The sequence below is a fragment of the Dipteris shenzhenensis genome, chromosome 3 (genome assembly GCF_047967505.1).
Source record: "Dipteris shenzhenensis isolate YYH24624 ecotype China chromosome 3, Dip_SZ_1.0, whole genome shotgun sequence".
Lineage (NCBI taxonomy): Eukaryota > Viridiplantae > Streptophyta > Polypodiopsida > Gleicheniales > Dipteridaceae > Dipteris > Dipteris shenzhenensis.
The window spans coordinates 41,208,566-41,224,976 of record NC_141598.1 but is presented as its reverse complement, the minus strand read 5'-3'; the positions used below and the strand labels follow the sequence as shown (position 1 = coordinate 41,224,976).

The window sequence follows — 16,411 nt, the reverse complement described above, 5'->3', positions numbered from 1 at the left end:
TGGTCTCATGATCTCTGGCATAGTCACTGTCACAGTATCCATGCAACCTTGGATGACTTCTTCTGTATTCTATTTCAAACTATCTTGTACCTCTAATGTATCGCAAGGATCTTTTGGTTGCATTCCAGTGAGACTGTTTTGGATTTGCCATAAATTGTGCTAGTGAACTTACTGCATAACAGATATTTGGCCGTGTGATAGTCAGATATATAAGAGATCCAATGAGTTGCCTGTAGTATCTGTCATTGACTATAGGCTTGTTTGAATCTTTTGTAAGTTTCAAACTTTGTTCCATGGGAGTGGTTGCAATCTTGCAATCTACCATATGAAACTTCTTCAGGAGACTGTCAACATATTTGAGCTGACTCATAAAGGTGTTGTCTGAATCTCTCCAGAACTCAATTCCAAGACAATAGTGCATAAGTCCAAGATCTTTCATGTTGAAATCTACAGATAAGTCTTGCTTTAGCTTTTTGATGAAGTTATCCTTGCTTCCTGTCACAATCAGATCATCTACATACAAAAGTGCAATAGTAATGCCTTCCCCTTAAACTTTGTAGTAGAGAGTATGATTTGCATTGGATTTCATGTATGCTAGATCAGCAAAAAACTTGTCAATTTTATTGTACCAACTTTTGGGTGCTTGCTTTAAGCCGTAGAGACTTTTCTTGAGATGGCAAACCTTATTCTCCTTTCCTGGTTTAACATAACCTATTGGTTGTTGCATGTAGACTTCCTCGTCTAGGTAACCATTGAGAAATGCATTCTTAACATAGAGTTGGTACACATTCCATATGTTGAGGGTCGCTAGTGATATCAAGAACCGTATGGAATCCATCTTTGCTACTGGAGCATAAGTCTCATCATAATCTTGGCCATATTGTTGTGCAAATCCTTTTGCAATTTGTATCTTTGAATACTATCATCTAGATTGTACTTCACTTTGTATACCCATTTGTTTGCTATGGCCGTCTTTCCTAGTGGAAGGTCGCATAATTCCCAAGTATTATTTTTGTACAAAGCATCCATTTCTTCATTCATAGCAGTTTGCCATTCTGGCTTGTTTACTACATCTTTGAAGTACACTGGCTTTCAATAGCCATGATGTTAGTCATAAGAGCATAGTTAGTGGTTTCAACTTGAATTGCTTTGCCTTTTTGAGCATATGCCAATTTGGCTCGTGGTTTGATTTCCCTAATAGACTGTCTAAGTTGCTGTGGTTCTTCTCGGGGTGCTTCTGGCAATTCTTGCTCTTCTTCATCAACCTTTTTTGTAGATGACTGTGTAATCGATGCGTCTAACTCCTATGTGTTTGAGGTTTTCCATTCTAATTCCTCATCAAATATTACATCTCTAGAGATAATGACCTTGCGGTTGATGGTATCATACAACTTGTACGCTTTGCTTTCTTCACTGTAGCCAACCATGATGCATTTATGTGACTTCACATCCAATTTTCTACGATGTTCGTCATGTATGTGGGAATATGCCATGCGACCAAATATGCAGAGATGCCCAATGTGTGGCTTGTGTCTAGTGAATGCTTCATAAGGTGTCATACCTTGTATCGGTTCGGTAGGAAGCCGATTAAGCAAGTAGTTTGCAATGACTATTGCATCTGCCCAAATACTGATTCGAAAGATTCTTCTCACCAAGCATTACTCTAGCATTGTCTACTAAAGTACCATTCTTCCTTTCACCTCTTGCATTATGCTGAGGAGTATCTGCACAAGTGAATTGTCTTCAAATGCCATGACTTTTGCAAAAGTTCATGAATACTGAAGACATGTACTTACCTCCTCTATCTGATCTCATGACTTTGATCTTTCTGCTTGTCTGGTTTTCTACCATGGCTTTGAATTCTTGAAATCTGGAAAAGACTTCAGATTTCTCTTTCAGAAAGTAGACCCAACAATATTTGTTGTAGTCATTGATGAAAGTCAAGTAGTAAAGTGAACCATTGATGCTGCAGGTTTGGGCATTACCCCATACATCTATATGTATCAAATCAAGAATACCTCTTGCACGAGAGGTGCTTTTGCCAAAGTTGGTTTGCTTTTGTTTGCCGAAGCAGCATGCTTCACAAACTTTTCCAAGAAACTGTAGCTTAGGAATCCCAATTGCCATATTTTGATTCCTGAGACCTGTCAAGCTCTTGAAATTGACATGACCATATCTCTTGTGCCATTTTGCGGATAGTGGCGTCTGTTTCGGTTGAGCTAACATGGCATGCAAATCTGGTACTATAGTTAGCATTCTATACATACATCCTTCCTTGACTCCTTTTCCTACTAGCTAAAATCCTCTGGATTTGTCTCTGATAGTGCATTCATCTTTGTCAAAAATGATTCGATAGTTGTGTTCCGTCATTTGACCTACTGACAAGAGGTTCTTGTTGAGCTGCAGAACATAGAGTACATCTTTTACCAATCCTTTCGTACCAGTGAAATTGTTCATAGGGATATGCCTGTCCCTTGAACTAGATTCGGTGTATTATCTGTTGTGAAGATGACATTCTTTTGACCTTCTAATGGTTTCATCTCTATGAAGCATTCCTGATGATTTATTATATGAGATGATGCACCGCTGTCAATGTACCAAGGATCTTGATATGCTTGGTCGACTTGATAGTTGAAATTCTCTTTTGAATTGCAATCAGTGTCTAGATACACTTTATCAATCTTTTGCATTTCCTCGTTTGCAAGGAACATATTCCCATGTTCATTTGCATAATGACTATGACTAGAATGCCCACCACGATGATTTTATCTTCCATGAAAATTCCCTCGATTGCTACTAGATGGACTGCTTTGGTCGTACTACTTCTTGCGGCAATCTCTTTTATATTGTCCAAATTTATGACAGTAGTTGCATTGAATGTTTGACACGTTGGTGGATGCATTCCCTCATCCTTGGAATCTTCCTCGATTGGAATGATTTCCTCTTTGTTGATTCTGATGTTGTTGAGGATGATGCTGATGCTGATTCTGACTTTGGTGTTGATTTTGTTGCTGATGATGACCACTTCTCTGGAATGATCTATCTGTGTCTCTACCTCTACTTTTGTCTGAAGCTGTGAATGCCTGATCATTAGAATGACCTTTGCATGCATGAATGGCCTGAGTCTTGAGTTCTTCACCAAGTAAGACTGGCTGAAGTTCTTCCACTGTCAGAATTTACCATTGAATGGCAATACTCTAGACTAGATTCTCGTATCGCTCTCCAAGTCATTCAGGATGACTTGAACCATTTTTGTGGGACTCATAGTGTCTCCTGCTATTGCAAGTTGATTGTTGTAATCTTTGATTCTGAGTACGTAAGCATGACCGGTTTCGCTGATGTTGCAAAAACTCTGGTTGATTTGGTTTCTCAGTGTGAGAATCCTGGAGGTGTTCTTGGACTCATAGAGAGCTGCGAACATATCCCATGCTTCTTTGGATGTCTTGATGGTGTTGAGCTATCCTAGCATGACATTCTTCTTGATCAGATGATATGCATACTTATCTTTCTTATCCCATTCTTCCTATGCTTGGGCAATGGCAAGATTTGCTACAGGTGGTGCGGAAACTGTTGGTGTAGCTGGAGATCGCGATGTAGATCCCACTACTGGTGTTGTGACAACAGGTGGAGTATAGCTACTGTTGGCTGGATCATCCAATGGTCTAGGTGTAGATCCACCGACATACTTCCATTCATCTTGAAGTACAAGAATGGTCTCCATTTGGTATTTCCATGTGCGTAATTGGAGTTGTCTAGCTTAGTAGATGCCTCTAGATTGAGGTTGCTAGTCGTAGACATGGTGCAAGAAATGTACTCAAAGTATCATGAAAATCATTGTGTGAATTAGATGCAAAACATTGATGGGATCAATTGAAATATGAACTGTCAGTGAAGATAGAATTGCAATATATAATCCGATCTATTACAAGGCTTGTGGCAAATGATATGAATAGCTAAGAGGCTTTACAAGGCTGAAATAAAGTGCACAATGCCATGAAATAGCCAAATAGGCTTTACAATGATGGCATGTGTGCGTGAAATCAAATCATGTGCTATCTGCCCACTGAACAATGTGCTAATACCACTGAAGACTGCTCACTGAATTGATGAACATCAGGTGGTAATGTGATGATGTGAAACCGTATGTGAGCGTAGGAACTGACTCCGAGTAGGACCTAGTTTGGAATTTTGGGCATGGCTTAGATTGGCAACTTGGATAAATTCAAATCATCTCTCTATGGCGATCTAGTCTACTCTAATCTAGATCTAGACCAACCATCAATGAAATAATAGCAAATACTTTCTTTTCTTTGGTTCTTTTAAGGTGCTGGCTCAGATGCGTCGATGTAGAGGCTGATGTGCATGAAGGAAACGTGGTAGGGCCTCCAACCCATGCTTGTTGCGAGGAAAGTTTTGTGTTGAATGAATATATTTACCTGACAGTTATCTATATCATATTATGATGCTTACCCTCAAGGAACGATTTTGATCAATTCAAAGCACTCTTTAGAACCTTTTTGTGGGGAGGCGATTTGGGTAAGAGAAAAGTGCAAGGTTCAATGGAGTTTTTGCACTATGCCCAAAAAGTTTGGTTGACTGGGAGTAGACATTGAGAAATCTTCAATAAGGTTCAGGGTACAATGGATCAAGGCCCTCCTCAATCTAGATACAATATGGGCATAGTTTGTTGGGTGGAATATAACCAAGGTCAAACCGACTCGGTCCAAACATTAGAAGTCACTACTATATTTGGAAATGAACATTGCACGGCCAAGGGGTCGAAACTTTGGAAAGGAATATGGAAGCCTAGGAGAACCTGTAAAAACATGCGTGCCTTAAGATCTATGGAGCGCTCTAAGGTGGGTGGAACCTATGTGTAAACATGATGAAGAGAGTGCTCATGACATGTATTTCAAGTCAATTAGGCTCCAAGATAGATTAGCTTGGACTCATAAACAGAATCTTGAGTGTATGGTATTTCTGTATCCAACAATACATGATAGACTTGTTATATAGAGAGAGCCTTTAGAATAGTCAACACTTGTGGGATCCTCTGATCCACATTTCTCCTTGTGGATATCCTTGATCCACATCCTCACATCATGTAGTCCACATCCTAGGGTGGCTACTTTAATACATTCCTATACCATACCTTAGCCTCTAATATGTGATCATGGCACCATATCTCAACACCTCCCCTTGGTGCCATGATCCTTTGGCTACTACAAGGTGGTTAGATGTGAGTTACAAGATCAAATCCTCCCCTAGGTGCTTACATGGCTACTACAAGGTGGTCAAATGTGAGTTACAAGATCAAATCCTCCCTTGGGTGCTTAGATGGCTACTCTCAGGTGGTCAGATTTGATTACAAGAATATAGGCTAAAGGTGGAAAGGATGTTGCTTCTTAATACATGTTGTTCTTGTCATTCTGCTCATTGATGATGACTCCACGTAGTTGACTTGCTGGTTCTTAAATATGCAATCTTCTTCCTTGTGTCTTTAATGCTTTATGTGGTGATGCCATGTTCTGGGCTATGGTCATCTCATGCACTTGTGCTTTTGGCATGCTTTGCGCATTCATGCGTTGCTTTTCCATTTGTTCCAAAGGTCTTACCATGAGCTTTGTTTTGCTTCAATGACATTGTCTAATTTGCTAACAATGACTCTGACTTGATAGGCATGCCGAGCTCGAAAAGACGATCACTTTTCCTTTTTGGAGCGCGTGCAAATTCTTCTAGGATTGGAAGTTACGGCTAGTCGAAGTTTTTGTGAAGAAGAGGCCTTTGATGATGTGGCAAAGGGATTCACATGTTGCACTCACACACTGCGGTTAGCAATAAGCGGTGTGCTTAGGTGGTGCTTGGTGATGTGGCACTTTTAACTAACCCCATAACCTAACCATGGCTATGTTTGACCTTACTAGAGTCAAGTCTTATCTACCATGTGGCAAACCTGACCGATGGACCAACCTATGGTCAACTCTTCACCTAACCCAAACTTATCTTGCCATATGTCAATTGTCATGGGGTTGACACGTGTCCTAAGGTGAAAAAGAAGATCAAAGCTTTGCAGGGACGTTGGGGCAGCGATGACAAGTTGCAACGATCGTGCTCTTCAGTGACCCTGCTCTTCTTCTTTATGACCCTGCTCTTCTTGGTCGTCCTCCTTTCACAAGCCTTTCAGTCATTCGGGTGGTCATGGGCGGCTAGAGGTGCAGTGCATGCTGCTTCATTGGGTTGTAGAGTTGCTTGCTATCGAGCTATGGCGCTGCTATTCATAGAGGCATATGGAGGCGTATGGAGTGGCTTTTGTAGAGATGGCGTTGGGAGCTTGCACTCATGGAGTTTGCAGGTTGGAGGCGTTGACGAAACCCCTACAAGAAGCTGCAGTAGGGAAATGATGAAGGAGTCGCACTTTGGCAGAGCTCCATCTCATTGCTCAAATCGGCCCCCTCGTCCTCAACATCTGTTGGTCCTCGCTCCCAACCAATTATGATGTGCTATAGTAGCTCGTGGAATCCGAGTAGCTTATGGAAACTCGTCTGAGTTTGGCTATGGCTCTCTAGAGCATAAGGTTGAGGATGGAGCGATGATTGGCTGTCTGGACGGCTGGCTTGGCGATGGAGGAGCCGCTGTAGAAACCTTGGTTTCTGGCTGCTGAGGTGCCATCAGGCTTTGCTTGCCTTGGGCTACACCATAGATGTAGGCTTGTCTTGCATTGATTCTTGTGTCTACCAAAGCTTTAGGTCACCCTCGCCTTGGAGATTCTTTTGCAATTTCGTTGAATATCGATTGTAGAATCTTGGTTGTTGAAGGAGTCACTGTCTCTCGCTTTGTGACTATGCTACTATTTCTTGCCTCTACTTCTTGTTCAGCCCGTTGCTTGTTGGAGAGAGAGATCAGCCCATCAAATCAGGAGAGAGGCTACCGAAACCATAGAGCCTTCAGAGGCTATAGGAGCTTCAGTTTTGAAGGAGGGCTTTGAAGAAGGCTGCCTTGTTGATGGTAGGAGAAGCCGCCTTACCTTGTAGCTAGGTTGCCAGCCCGTGTGCTGAAGTTCTTGAAGCTTACTTAGATCTCCATAAGCTCTTGTAAGAGCTGAGATCCTTTCTCTCTTTCTCTCGGAATTATTTGAGAACCTCTAAACATATCTCTCACTCAGAATGAATCTCTCTAAATGAAGAACCCTCGAGATCTAAAACTAATCTTACATTCTAAAACTAATCTAGGAATGGGAGCAATCTTAGTGAGCTACTAATGAGCTCAAGCAAGCTTTGGAGGATGTCCCTCACGTCTTCATGAGTTTCTTCCTCTCCATTTTTATTTGGAACTTCATTTGTAACTACGTGTTTGATCTTTCGTTCAATCTCCTTCTGGGGGATAAACCAAGTAGGTCAAAGGAAAACTAGGCAAAAATCTATAGCCAAGCCCTTTGCTATATTTGGTTGCATATATGTTCTAATCTCTTTTTGAATGAGGCTGATGATGCAGGCCAGTTATTTCTAACTTGGTGGTGATGGATTGAGAACATGAAAATCTTGTGGGAACTTTCCAACTAGCTCCATGGCTGTCTAGAAAAAAAAGTGCTGATCTCTTCACCTTGGTAGCCCAAACTTGGAACCTACTATTTGGGGCCTTTGAAGCTAATCCCAATGAAGCAAGAGATGAAATTGGTCGGATGAGGAGCAAACCAAGAAGAACCTAAGAAGGGCCCCATGCTAGCCCAAGGAGACAAAATGTGGGAGGCATTTTCATGCCAGGTAGGGTGGACTCCTCCCCATTGGATAGAGCAATGGAGATACCGATCAAGTATGAGAGACTAGGTCATCAAAGATAGGCACAAAAAGAACCAACTACCTAGAAAGAGAGCGGGGTTGAAGAGAGGAGCGGAGGTGCACCAACACCTCAACCAATTACCGGAGTTGAAGCTAGTCACTTGGCAGAGGGGGCCAAAGTCATACACCCAACCCCTCTAGTTGCTATGCAAGGTGCCAATCTAGGCATTCTCATCAGTGTGGTGTATCACCCCAAGATCTATTACAAGGAGGAGAAAGAATGATGGGTTTCCTGAGATCCTGTGAGTTGATATGATACATAGTTTTTGGTTATGTTGTTGTCTCACCTGTTGTCGGCTTTTATGCTATTCTTGGTTAATCTCCCCTATTTTGAATGTTAAGGGGCAAAGATTTACCTTGTAAAAAGCATACTTGAATTAATATAATACACCCTCTTCTGTCCCAAAAAGAGTATTAACTTTTAAGTGACATTATGTTTGTTCTTAACTTCAGAGAAAAAAAACTAGCTCCATGGCTGTCTTTAAAAAAAAGTGTTGATCTCCAACACCCAAGTCACCTTGGTAGCCCAAACTTGGAACCTGCTATTCGGGGCCTTTGAAGCTAATCCCAATGAAGCAAGAGATGAAATTGGTCGGATGAGGAGAAACCAAGAAGAACCTAAGAAGGGCCCCATGCTAGCCCAAGGAGACAAAATGTGGGAGGCATTTTCATGCCAGGTAGGGTGGACACCTCCCCATTGGATAGAGCAATGGAGATACCGATCAAGTATGAGAGACTAGGTCATCAAAGATAGGCACAAAAAGAACCAACTACTTAGAAAGAGAGCGGGGTTGAAGAGAGGAGCGGAGGTGCACCAACACCTCAACCAATTACCGGAGTTGAAGCTAGTCACTTGGCAGAGGGGGCCAAAGTCATACACCCAACCCCTCCAGTTGCTGTGCAAGGTGCCAATCCAGGCATTCTCATTAGTGTGGTGTATCACCCCAAGATCTATTACAAGGAGGAGAAAGAATGACGGGTTTCCTGAGATCCTGTGAGTTGATATGATACATAGTTTTTGGTTATGTTGTTGTCTCACCTGTTGTCGGCTTTTATGCTATTCTTGGTTAATATCCCCTATTTTGGATGTTAAGGGGCAAAGATTTACCTTTTAAAAAGCATACTTGAATTAATATAATACACCCTCTTCTGTCCCAAAAAGAGTATTAACTTTTAAGTAACATTATGTTTGTTCTTAACTTCAGAGATGATGTAATTTTTTGTTAATTTCTCGTCAATTGGTTTCTTTCATTGTGAGAGATGATCTTTTTGGGTATACAAAAAAAGAGGAGTATTCACATAAAGAGGAACCAAGGATAGGATAAAAAATTATATTCAAAATTTTAAAGATCAATTGTATGCATCTAAAGAGTAGGTACTTTAAAATATCAAAGGACAAAGAAGGTCTTATGATTGTGCTCCAATATTAATACTTGAAGCTCTAGCACCATCACAACTAAAGCTGTCACAAGCACTAATATCTCTAATGAAACTATTGTTGAACTAGATGAAATGGAGAGGGTATGTGTTTTGATTAAGAAAAAGATTCTATTCTCTAATGTTATCACACTGTTTAATGCTATTTCTAGTCACTCTATGTTTATAATGTGATAATATAGGTTAGCATAGAATACGATGAATTTTATAATAAAAAATAGCTAAATGAAATATATCAAATAATTTTTACTTGCTAGCGAGATTCCAGAAGCAAAGAGAAATATGTCAAACTAGCTGGCTACTAGTATTTGAGCTACATTTGAATGTGAGATTTTGAGTGGGAAATAAGCTAGTTGCTAAGTCTGTATATAGACGTTTTGGTAAGTCAAAACTAGCTAGCTACTAGTATTTGAGCTACATTTGAATGTGAGATTTCGAGTGGGAAATAAGCTAGTTGCTAAGTCTGTATATAGACGTTTTGATAGGTTTAATCATACATTCGAAAGCTAACCATTTATACAATTAACAAAATAGTTTATAATAACTACTTATTGCACACTAATCAAATACTATGATGTTGCAGTAAGTCTAGTGATGTTAGAATAAGTCTAGTAATGTTCGCCTAAAATTCCTAATTTTTTGCTAAGATAAAACTTGGGACATATATTGAGATGTGTGTGTGTGTTGTTCATGTTGAGTTGATGTAGAAATTGAAAGACCTACATCTATTGCCTAATACTTCAGAGAGTTAGTGATTAATATAAATATTTTGTAGTCAAATATGAAGTAGAAAAACTTCAATTTTGGAAGTAATAATTTAATAGATTTCAAAGAAAGATTTCAATAAGTAAGCAGGCATCATCTCATAAATGTATGTCATAGATTCCTTTATCATTTCTAGCCTTGGCATTTTGTATAACCATAACTATATGAAGTAAGAGTTGTTTTAAAAAGAATCTCCTTTCAAAAGTATAGATCGTGATTGTCTTCCTACCATTGAGATCTTGACATGAGCCAGAAATAATGTATCCCACTACAAGGCAAAGACGTGCCACACAAGATTACATCCTAGAGTGACAATAGGGCTTCATGAAGCAATTTATAGCTAGTGTATCCTAGCATATAAAAACTCTAGGAATCTAGATTTTCTCCTCTCTATATCCCTTAACATTAGGCCTATGTGAGAAGTACTCCATTGTTTGTTCCCTAAAACTACACATTATTCTATAGAAAAAATTGATAGATATGTATGAAGGAAGGTAATACACCTTGACATGGACTTGTTTTTTTTTATTTTTTGCCAAATCCAAAAGTCATTTCCATTAAAACAATTTCCATCTTGTGGAATATTCTCACTCACTATGATAGTAGTGCTACGATGCAACATTTTTCCATCATTTTTCAACAACAACTCATCATGGTGTAGGAATTATGCACTTGTTTCTTGCAAGAGTTACTCTCAAAAAAATCATTTCTATGATCTACAAATCCCAATAGAAGTTTAAAATATTGAACCAAATGGAATACTTTGATAGGAGTGCTTCCATATAACATTTTTCCTAAACTTTTAAATACATGTATATGAAAAGTGTTACATATATGAAGTAGAAAAACATAATTTGTGCATGTAATAATACATTCCAAAAACAATTTAAAAATAAATTAATCATCCTCTTATAAAACTATGTAAATGTTTACTTTATGTGTAGCCTTGGTGTTTCAAATGAGAATATAAACATAGTATGTGAAGTAAGAGGTATTTTGAAACTCAATCTCAAGGGAAGAATGTATCCCAATGAAAGATTTTTATGATCTACTAATCCAAAACAAGTTTCTAGGAAAATAATTCCATCTTGTAGCACAAACATTTATAGACTTAGGCAAGTAAATAAAAGTGTTCCCCTAACTAGATATGATCACTTCCCACTTGGTCCAAAAGGAGCTACACAATTACACTTTTGTGGTTTACATGGGCATAATGTGCAAGTGTTTTTGGCATTGTCGAGTGAGCCCTAGAGGTTTTGTATTCTTCTCAAAGTGTTCGAAGGGATCCCTTGATTCACAAAAGTCGCTCTAGCACTCTCCTCATGGATGGTCTATCTCTAGGAGACTCTTCACAGCATCTGAGCACTATCCCCAAGACTACGCTTATCTGTTCCTTGACCTGAGTTGAGTTTATGGTAGAAGCTTCACAGGCGAGAGTATGGTCAAGCACTTGGAGCGGGTGGTCATGATAAAGGGCTAAGCGTGACGATGTCACCAAAGTGTGCGATCCGTTGAACATGTCACTTGTTGGCCTCTTGCACGCAAGCAACTCCAAGAGCAACACACCGTAGCTATAAACATCTACTTTGGGTGTGAGTCTTCTTCCGTTGGCATACTCTATCACCAAACATGCAACATGAGAATGAAAAATACATGTTGCATCGAGAGAACAACGATATACTACATTTAAAGAGACGAATTTAAATGAGTGCAAAGAATAGAGAGGGATGATATATTATCTCACCTGGGGCCATGTAACCTATCGAGCCCCTCAATGATGATAATGTAAGGGAGTCACTCTTTTCAAAGCTGAAAAATCTTGTCACCCACTTTAGGATCCATGCTCTCATTTAGGAGGACATTGCTAGGTTTGAGATCACAATGCATGCTGGCCTCACTTCCACAATCGTGATGCAAGTAAGCCATGGCTTGTGCGACACCCACCGCAATGTTGAGCCTTGTCATCCAATCCATCTCACAAGTCGCATTGTCATGTAAGTGATTATCTAGGTTTCCATTTGGGATAAATTCTAAGATCAATGCCTTTGTGGTGGAATTCGCAATGGCACCAAGTATCCTTACTAAATTTCTGTGCCGAACCTTACCTAAGGTTTGGCATTCCACCCTAAAGATTCTATACATTTTGGAATCATGCTCTAGAGCTCTTAGTGTCTTGATGGCAACAGCTTCACCATCGTGCAAGATGCCCTTGTAGACAAGGCTGGAGCCTCCTATTCCAATAATATTGTTGACACTGAATCCATTTGTTGCAGCCCGAAGATCGGCTTCTGTTAAATTTAAGAGCTTACTAGGCAAGATAGGTAACCTCCATCCCAGCTCTTGTAGGGATGTGCTAGAGCACAAAATGCAAATTGTGACTACCACAAGAAACAATACACCCACCGAGCAAACTCCAACTGGAACTATAACTTTCTGGATTAAACTTCCATTTGTATGTATGTCAGAAGTGCACGATATATTAGCATGCCCACTTGACTTACAAGCTGGCAATGGAATCCCACACAAGTCAAGGTTGCCAATATAGGAGGCACTAGTAAAGGTATTGAATTGACCTCCTTGTGGAATTGGTCCAAAAAGATGGTTGTTGCTCACATCGAAAATAGATAGTCCATGTATTAGAGTGAGCGTGGATGGGATGTCACCACCCAATGCATTATTGGACAAATCCAAAGTCTGAAGATTTGACAAGTTCCCAAAACTTAAAGGAATCGCACCATGCAAATTGTTGTGGGACAAATTCAAGTAGATGATGGAAATCAAAGAGCCGAAATCAGAAGAGATATCCCCATCTAGACGGACAAATCCAAGGATGCCATGGTCCCAAAGATATACAAGTACCTTAAAACATTGCCCTTCTCAAAAATCTACAAATTGTCGAGGTAGAGAACTTGGGAAGCATTTACATTCCGGAAGGCCGGCAGATTGATTGTCTTTGGAAGACTTCCTGAGAATTGATTGTCGGAAAGATGAAGCACTTGGAGCAGGGGAGAAAAATTGAAAGCCCAATGCGGTATATGACCAGTAAGGGAATTGTTGTGAAGAATCAAAACGCGGAGGGATGCTAGTTTATTTAGGACTCGTGGGAACGAACCTGAGAGGGTGTTATTGGCTAGGTTGAGAACGGCCAAATTGGAACAATCTCCGAGTGCGCGAGGAAGACCACCATCGAAAGCATTCCCTGGCAAGTCCAAAAGCTGAAGGTTGGTGAGATTTCCAAGAGATTCAGGAATTGCACCGCTGAGAAGGTTGTTGGAAATCTTGAGAAGCTGGATACCACCTAATAATCTCCCAATTTCAAGAGGGAGGCTCTGACTGAGAAGATTTGCTGACAGGTCCAGGGTTGCAAACTCGTAGTGATCCGATATCGCTTGACCATACTGCATCATCAAAGTACTAGGTATCGCTTTAATGATACTGACGGATCTGCGCTTGAGATGCGAAGTGAGGCAAATTGAAGTCGGATATCTTGCCGGAAAGCTGGTTTCCTGAGAAATCAACGTGGGAAAAGGGGATACTCTGATTTATAGCAGGGATCCTGCTAGAGAATTGATTATTCGACAAGTCAATTGTAAGGGGAACACTATCGATGCTTGAATTAGTAAAATCTGGGATGCGCCCTTCAAAACGGTTCGAATGGAGATCTAATACTTGGAGGGGCAACTTTGGAAGCCACGACTTTAAACCACCAGAGAATTGGTTTGCAGTCAGGTTGACGAGAACGAGATTTGAGCAATTGGCCATGGACTCAGGAACGGGACCTTTGAGCTTGTTATGCTCCAGAGAGACCATCTGAAGTTGTGGCCAAAAGTCCCCGATGTGTTCGGGCAGGGTTCCATGAAAGAGATTCTTTCTGAGAGAGAAATAATTAAGCGAAGTGCAATTTGAGAAGGCAAGTAACGTGCCAGAGAAATTGTTAGAGGACAAGTCCAAAGACGATAAGCTGGGGAAATTAGATATATCCGACGCTCGGATATGTCCACTAAAATGATTTGCAGAAAGGTCGAGGAGAACAACCCCATTGCTGTTTGCCAGAATCCAGTCTGGAAAAGGTCCTACCAAGGAGTTGGAGCTAAAATCCAGGGAGTTGGAGCGAAGCTATAAGATGCCAGTTGTTTGGAAGCCCGTGAGGTTGTTGGCAGCGAGATATAGAGCGTTAAGAGCTGTGGGGTTGGCAAATGAAGCTGGAAGCTTGCCTACGAGAGAACAGGAACTTAAACCGAGGTATCTCAATGGAAGTGTAAGAACCCAAGCGGGGATATGGCCGAGCTCTAAGTGATTTCCAGAAAGCTCAAGAGACTGTAGGTTGGAGAGATTGGAGAACGTCTCGGGAATCTTTCTAGTGAAAGAGTTGGAAGAGAGATAGAGGCAGACAAGCTGGGAGCCCAAGCAGGAAGGCAATGTCGAGTTCAGCAAGTTCCCACCGAGGTTGAGGTTCTTCAACTCGGGTACCCAACACAGAGACGATGGGAAATCGCCACTTATGTTGGTCCAACTCAAGTCTAGATGCTGCAACTTTCGTACAGAAGAGAAGTTCTTGGGAAGTGGAGAGCCAATGTTGATCCCACGGAGGGCCAAATATTTGAGATTTGGAAGGGCGACCGAGCTATGGGCGAAGCAAGCGACAATGTCAACAGTGATATCGCCGGCGTCGGACAAGTCTAGATACTGCAGCCGTGGAAGAGAGCAAATGGAGATGGGCAGCAAGCCATGGAGGCGAGGATTGAAAGAGAGGTCAAGATGTCGAAGGCGTGTGAGATGGGAGAAGCAAGGGGGGATCTCACCAGTAAGGCTGGAAGATTGTGCTGAGAAGTGAGTAAGATTAGAGAGAGCACACAAACAAGCCAGCGATGGGGACAGTGGAGCACAAGTTTGTCCCATGAAGGGCTCCCAGCTGGTCCACCTCGATCTCTCTTACAACTCTTTCACTGGAAAGATTCCCGAGACGTTCTCCAATCTCTCCAACCTACAATATCTTGAGCTTTCTGGAAATCACTTACAGCTCGGCCATATCCCCGCTTGGGTTTTTACACTTCCATTGACAGATCTCGGTTTAAGGTCCTGTTCTCTCGCGGGCAACCTTCCAGCTTCATTTGCCAACCTCACAGCTCTTAACTTTCTAAATCTCGCTGCCAACAACCTCACGGGCTTCCAAACAACTGGCATTATACAGCTTCACTCCAACTCCCTAGATTTCAGCTCCAACTTCCTGGATTTGAGCTCCAACTCCTTGGTAGGACCTTTTCCAGACGGGATTCTGGCAAACAGCAGCGGGGTTTGGTTCCTCGACCTTTCTGTAAATCATTTTAGTGGACATATCCGAGCGTCGGATATTTCTAATTGCCCCAGCTTATCCTCTTTGGACTTGTCCTCTAACAATTTCTCTGGCACGTTACTTGCCTTCTCAAATTGCACTTCGCTTGATTATCTCTCTCTCGGAAAGAATCTCTTTCATGGAACCCTGTCCGAACACATCGGGGACTTTTGGCCACACCTTGGGATGGTCTCTCTGGAGCATAACATGGTCAAAGGTCCCGTTCTTGAGTCCATGGACAACTGCTCAAATCTCGGTGTCGTCATCCTGACTGCAAACCAATTCTTTGGTGGATTAAAGTCGTGGCTTCCAAAGTTGCCCCTCCAAGAATTAGATCTCCATTCGAACCGTTTTGAAGGGCACATCCCAGATTTTACTAATTCGAGCTTCGATAATGCTCCCCTTATAATTGACTTGTCGGATAATCAATTCTCTGGCAGGATCCCTACTATAAATCAGAGTATCCCCTTTTCCTATGTTGATTTCTCAGGAAACCAGCTTTCCGGCAAGATATCCGACTTCAATTTGCCTCACTTCGTATCTCAAGCGCAGATCCATAGTAGTTTGATGATGCAGTATGGTCAAGCGATACGGGATGAGTACGAGTTTGCAACCCTGGACCTGTCAGCAAATCTTCTCAGTCAGAGCCTGCCTCTTGAAATTGGGAGATTATTAGGTGGTATCTAGCTTCTCAAGATTTCCAACAACCGTCTCAGCGGTGCAATTCCTGAATCTCTTGGAAGTCTCACCAACCTTCAGCTTTTGGACTTGTCACAGAATGCTTTTGGTGGTGGTCTTCCTCGTGCACTCGGAGATTGTTCTAGTTTGGCTGTTATCAACCTAGCCAATAACCACCTCTCAGGTTCGTTGCCACCAATCCTAAATAAACTGGCATCCGTCCGAGTTTTGATTCTTCACAACAACTCCCTCACTGGACATCTACCGCATTGGGCTTTCAATTTTTCTCCCCTGCTCTAAGTGCTTCATCTTTCCGACAATCAATTCTCAGGAAGTCTTCCAAAGACAATCAATCTGCCGGCCT

The 16,411-nt window shown here is 41.4% G+C and overlaps 1 protein-coding gene across 1 annotated transcript; it reads right to left on the bottom strand.

Moving 5' to 3' along the window:
* Positions 1 to 11,157: 11,157 nt before the first annotated feature.
* LOC147903817 (uncharacterized) lies at positions 11,158 to 14,936 on the bottom strand. The gene is made up of 5 exons (XM_087372308.1): positions 14,155 to 14,936; positions 13,707 to 14,079; positions 12,962 to 13,543; positions 11,782 to 12,902; positions 11,158 to 11,654 (listed from the first exon to the last, which is right to left on the bottom strand). Exons 1-4 carry the CDS (start codon positions 14,934 to 14,936, stop codon positions 11,841 to 11,843), a joined length of 2,799 nt encoding a protein of 932 aa, XP_087228434.1. The 3' UTR covers positions 11,158 to 11,654; positions 11,782 to 11,840.
* Positions 14,937 to 16,411: the final 1,475 nt, after the last annotated feature.

Bases quoted from the DNA above. Each gene is read 5' to 3' on its own strand.
- LOC147903817 (XM_087372308.1), bottom strand. From the start codon at position 14,936: ATGGGACAAACTTGTGCTCCACTGTCCCCATCGCTGGCTTGTTTGTGT. The intron at 13,544-13,706 runs GTATTAGATCTC...TTGATTTCTCAG, and splicing joins TTCCAAAGTTGCCCCTCCAA to GAAACCAGCTTTCCGGCAAG. The intron at 12,903-12,961 runs GTAAATGCTTCC...GAAGGGCAATGT, and splicing joins ATCTGCCGGCCTTCCGGAAT to TTTAAGGTACTTGTATATCT.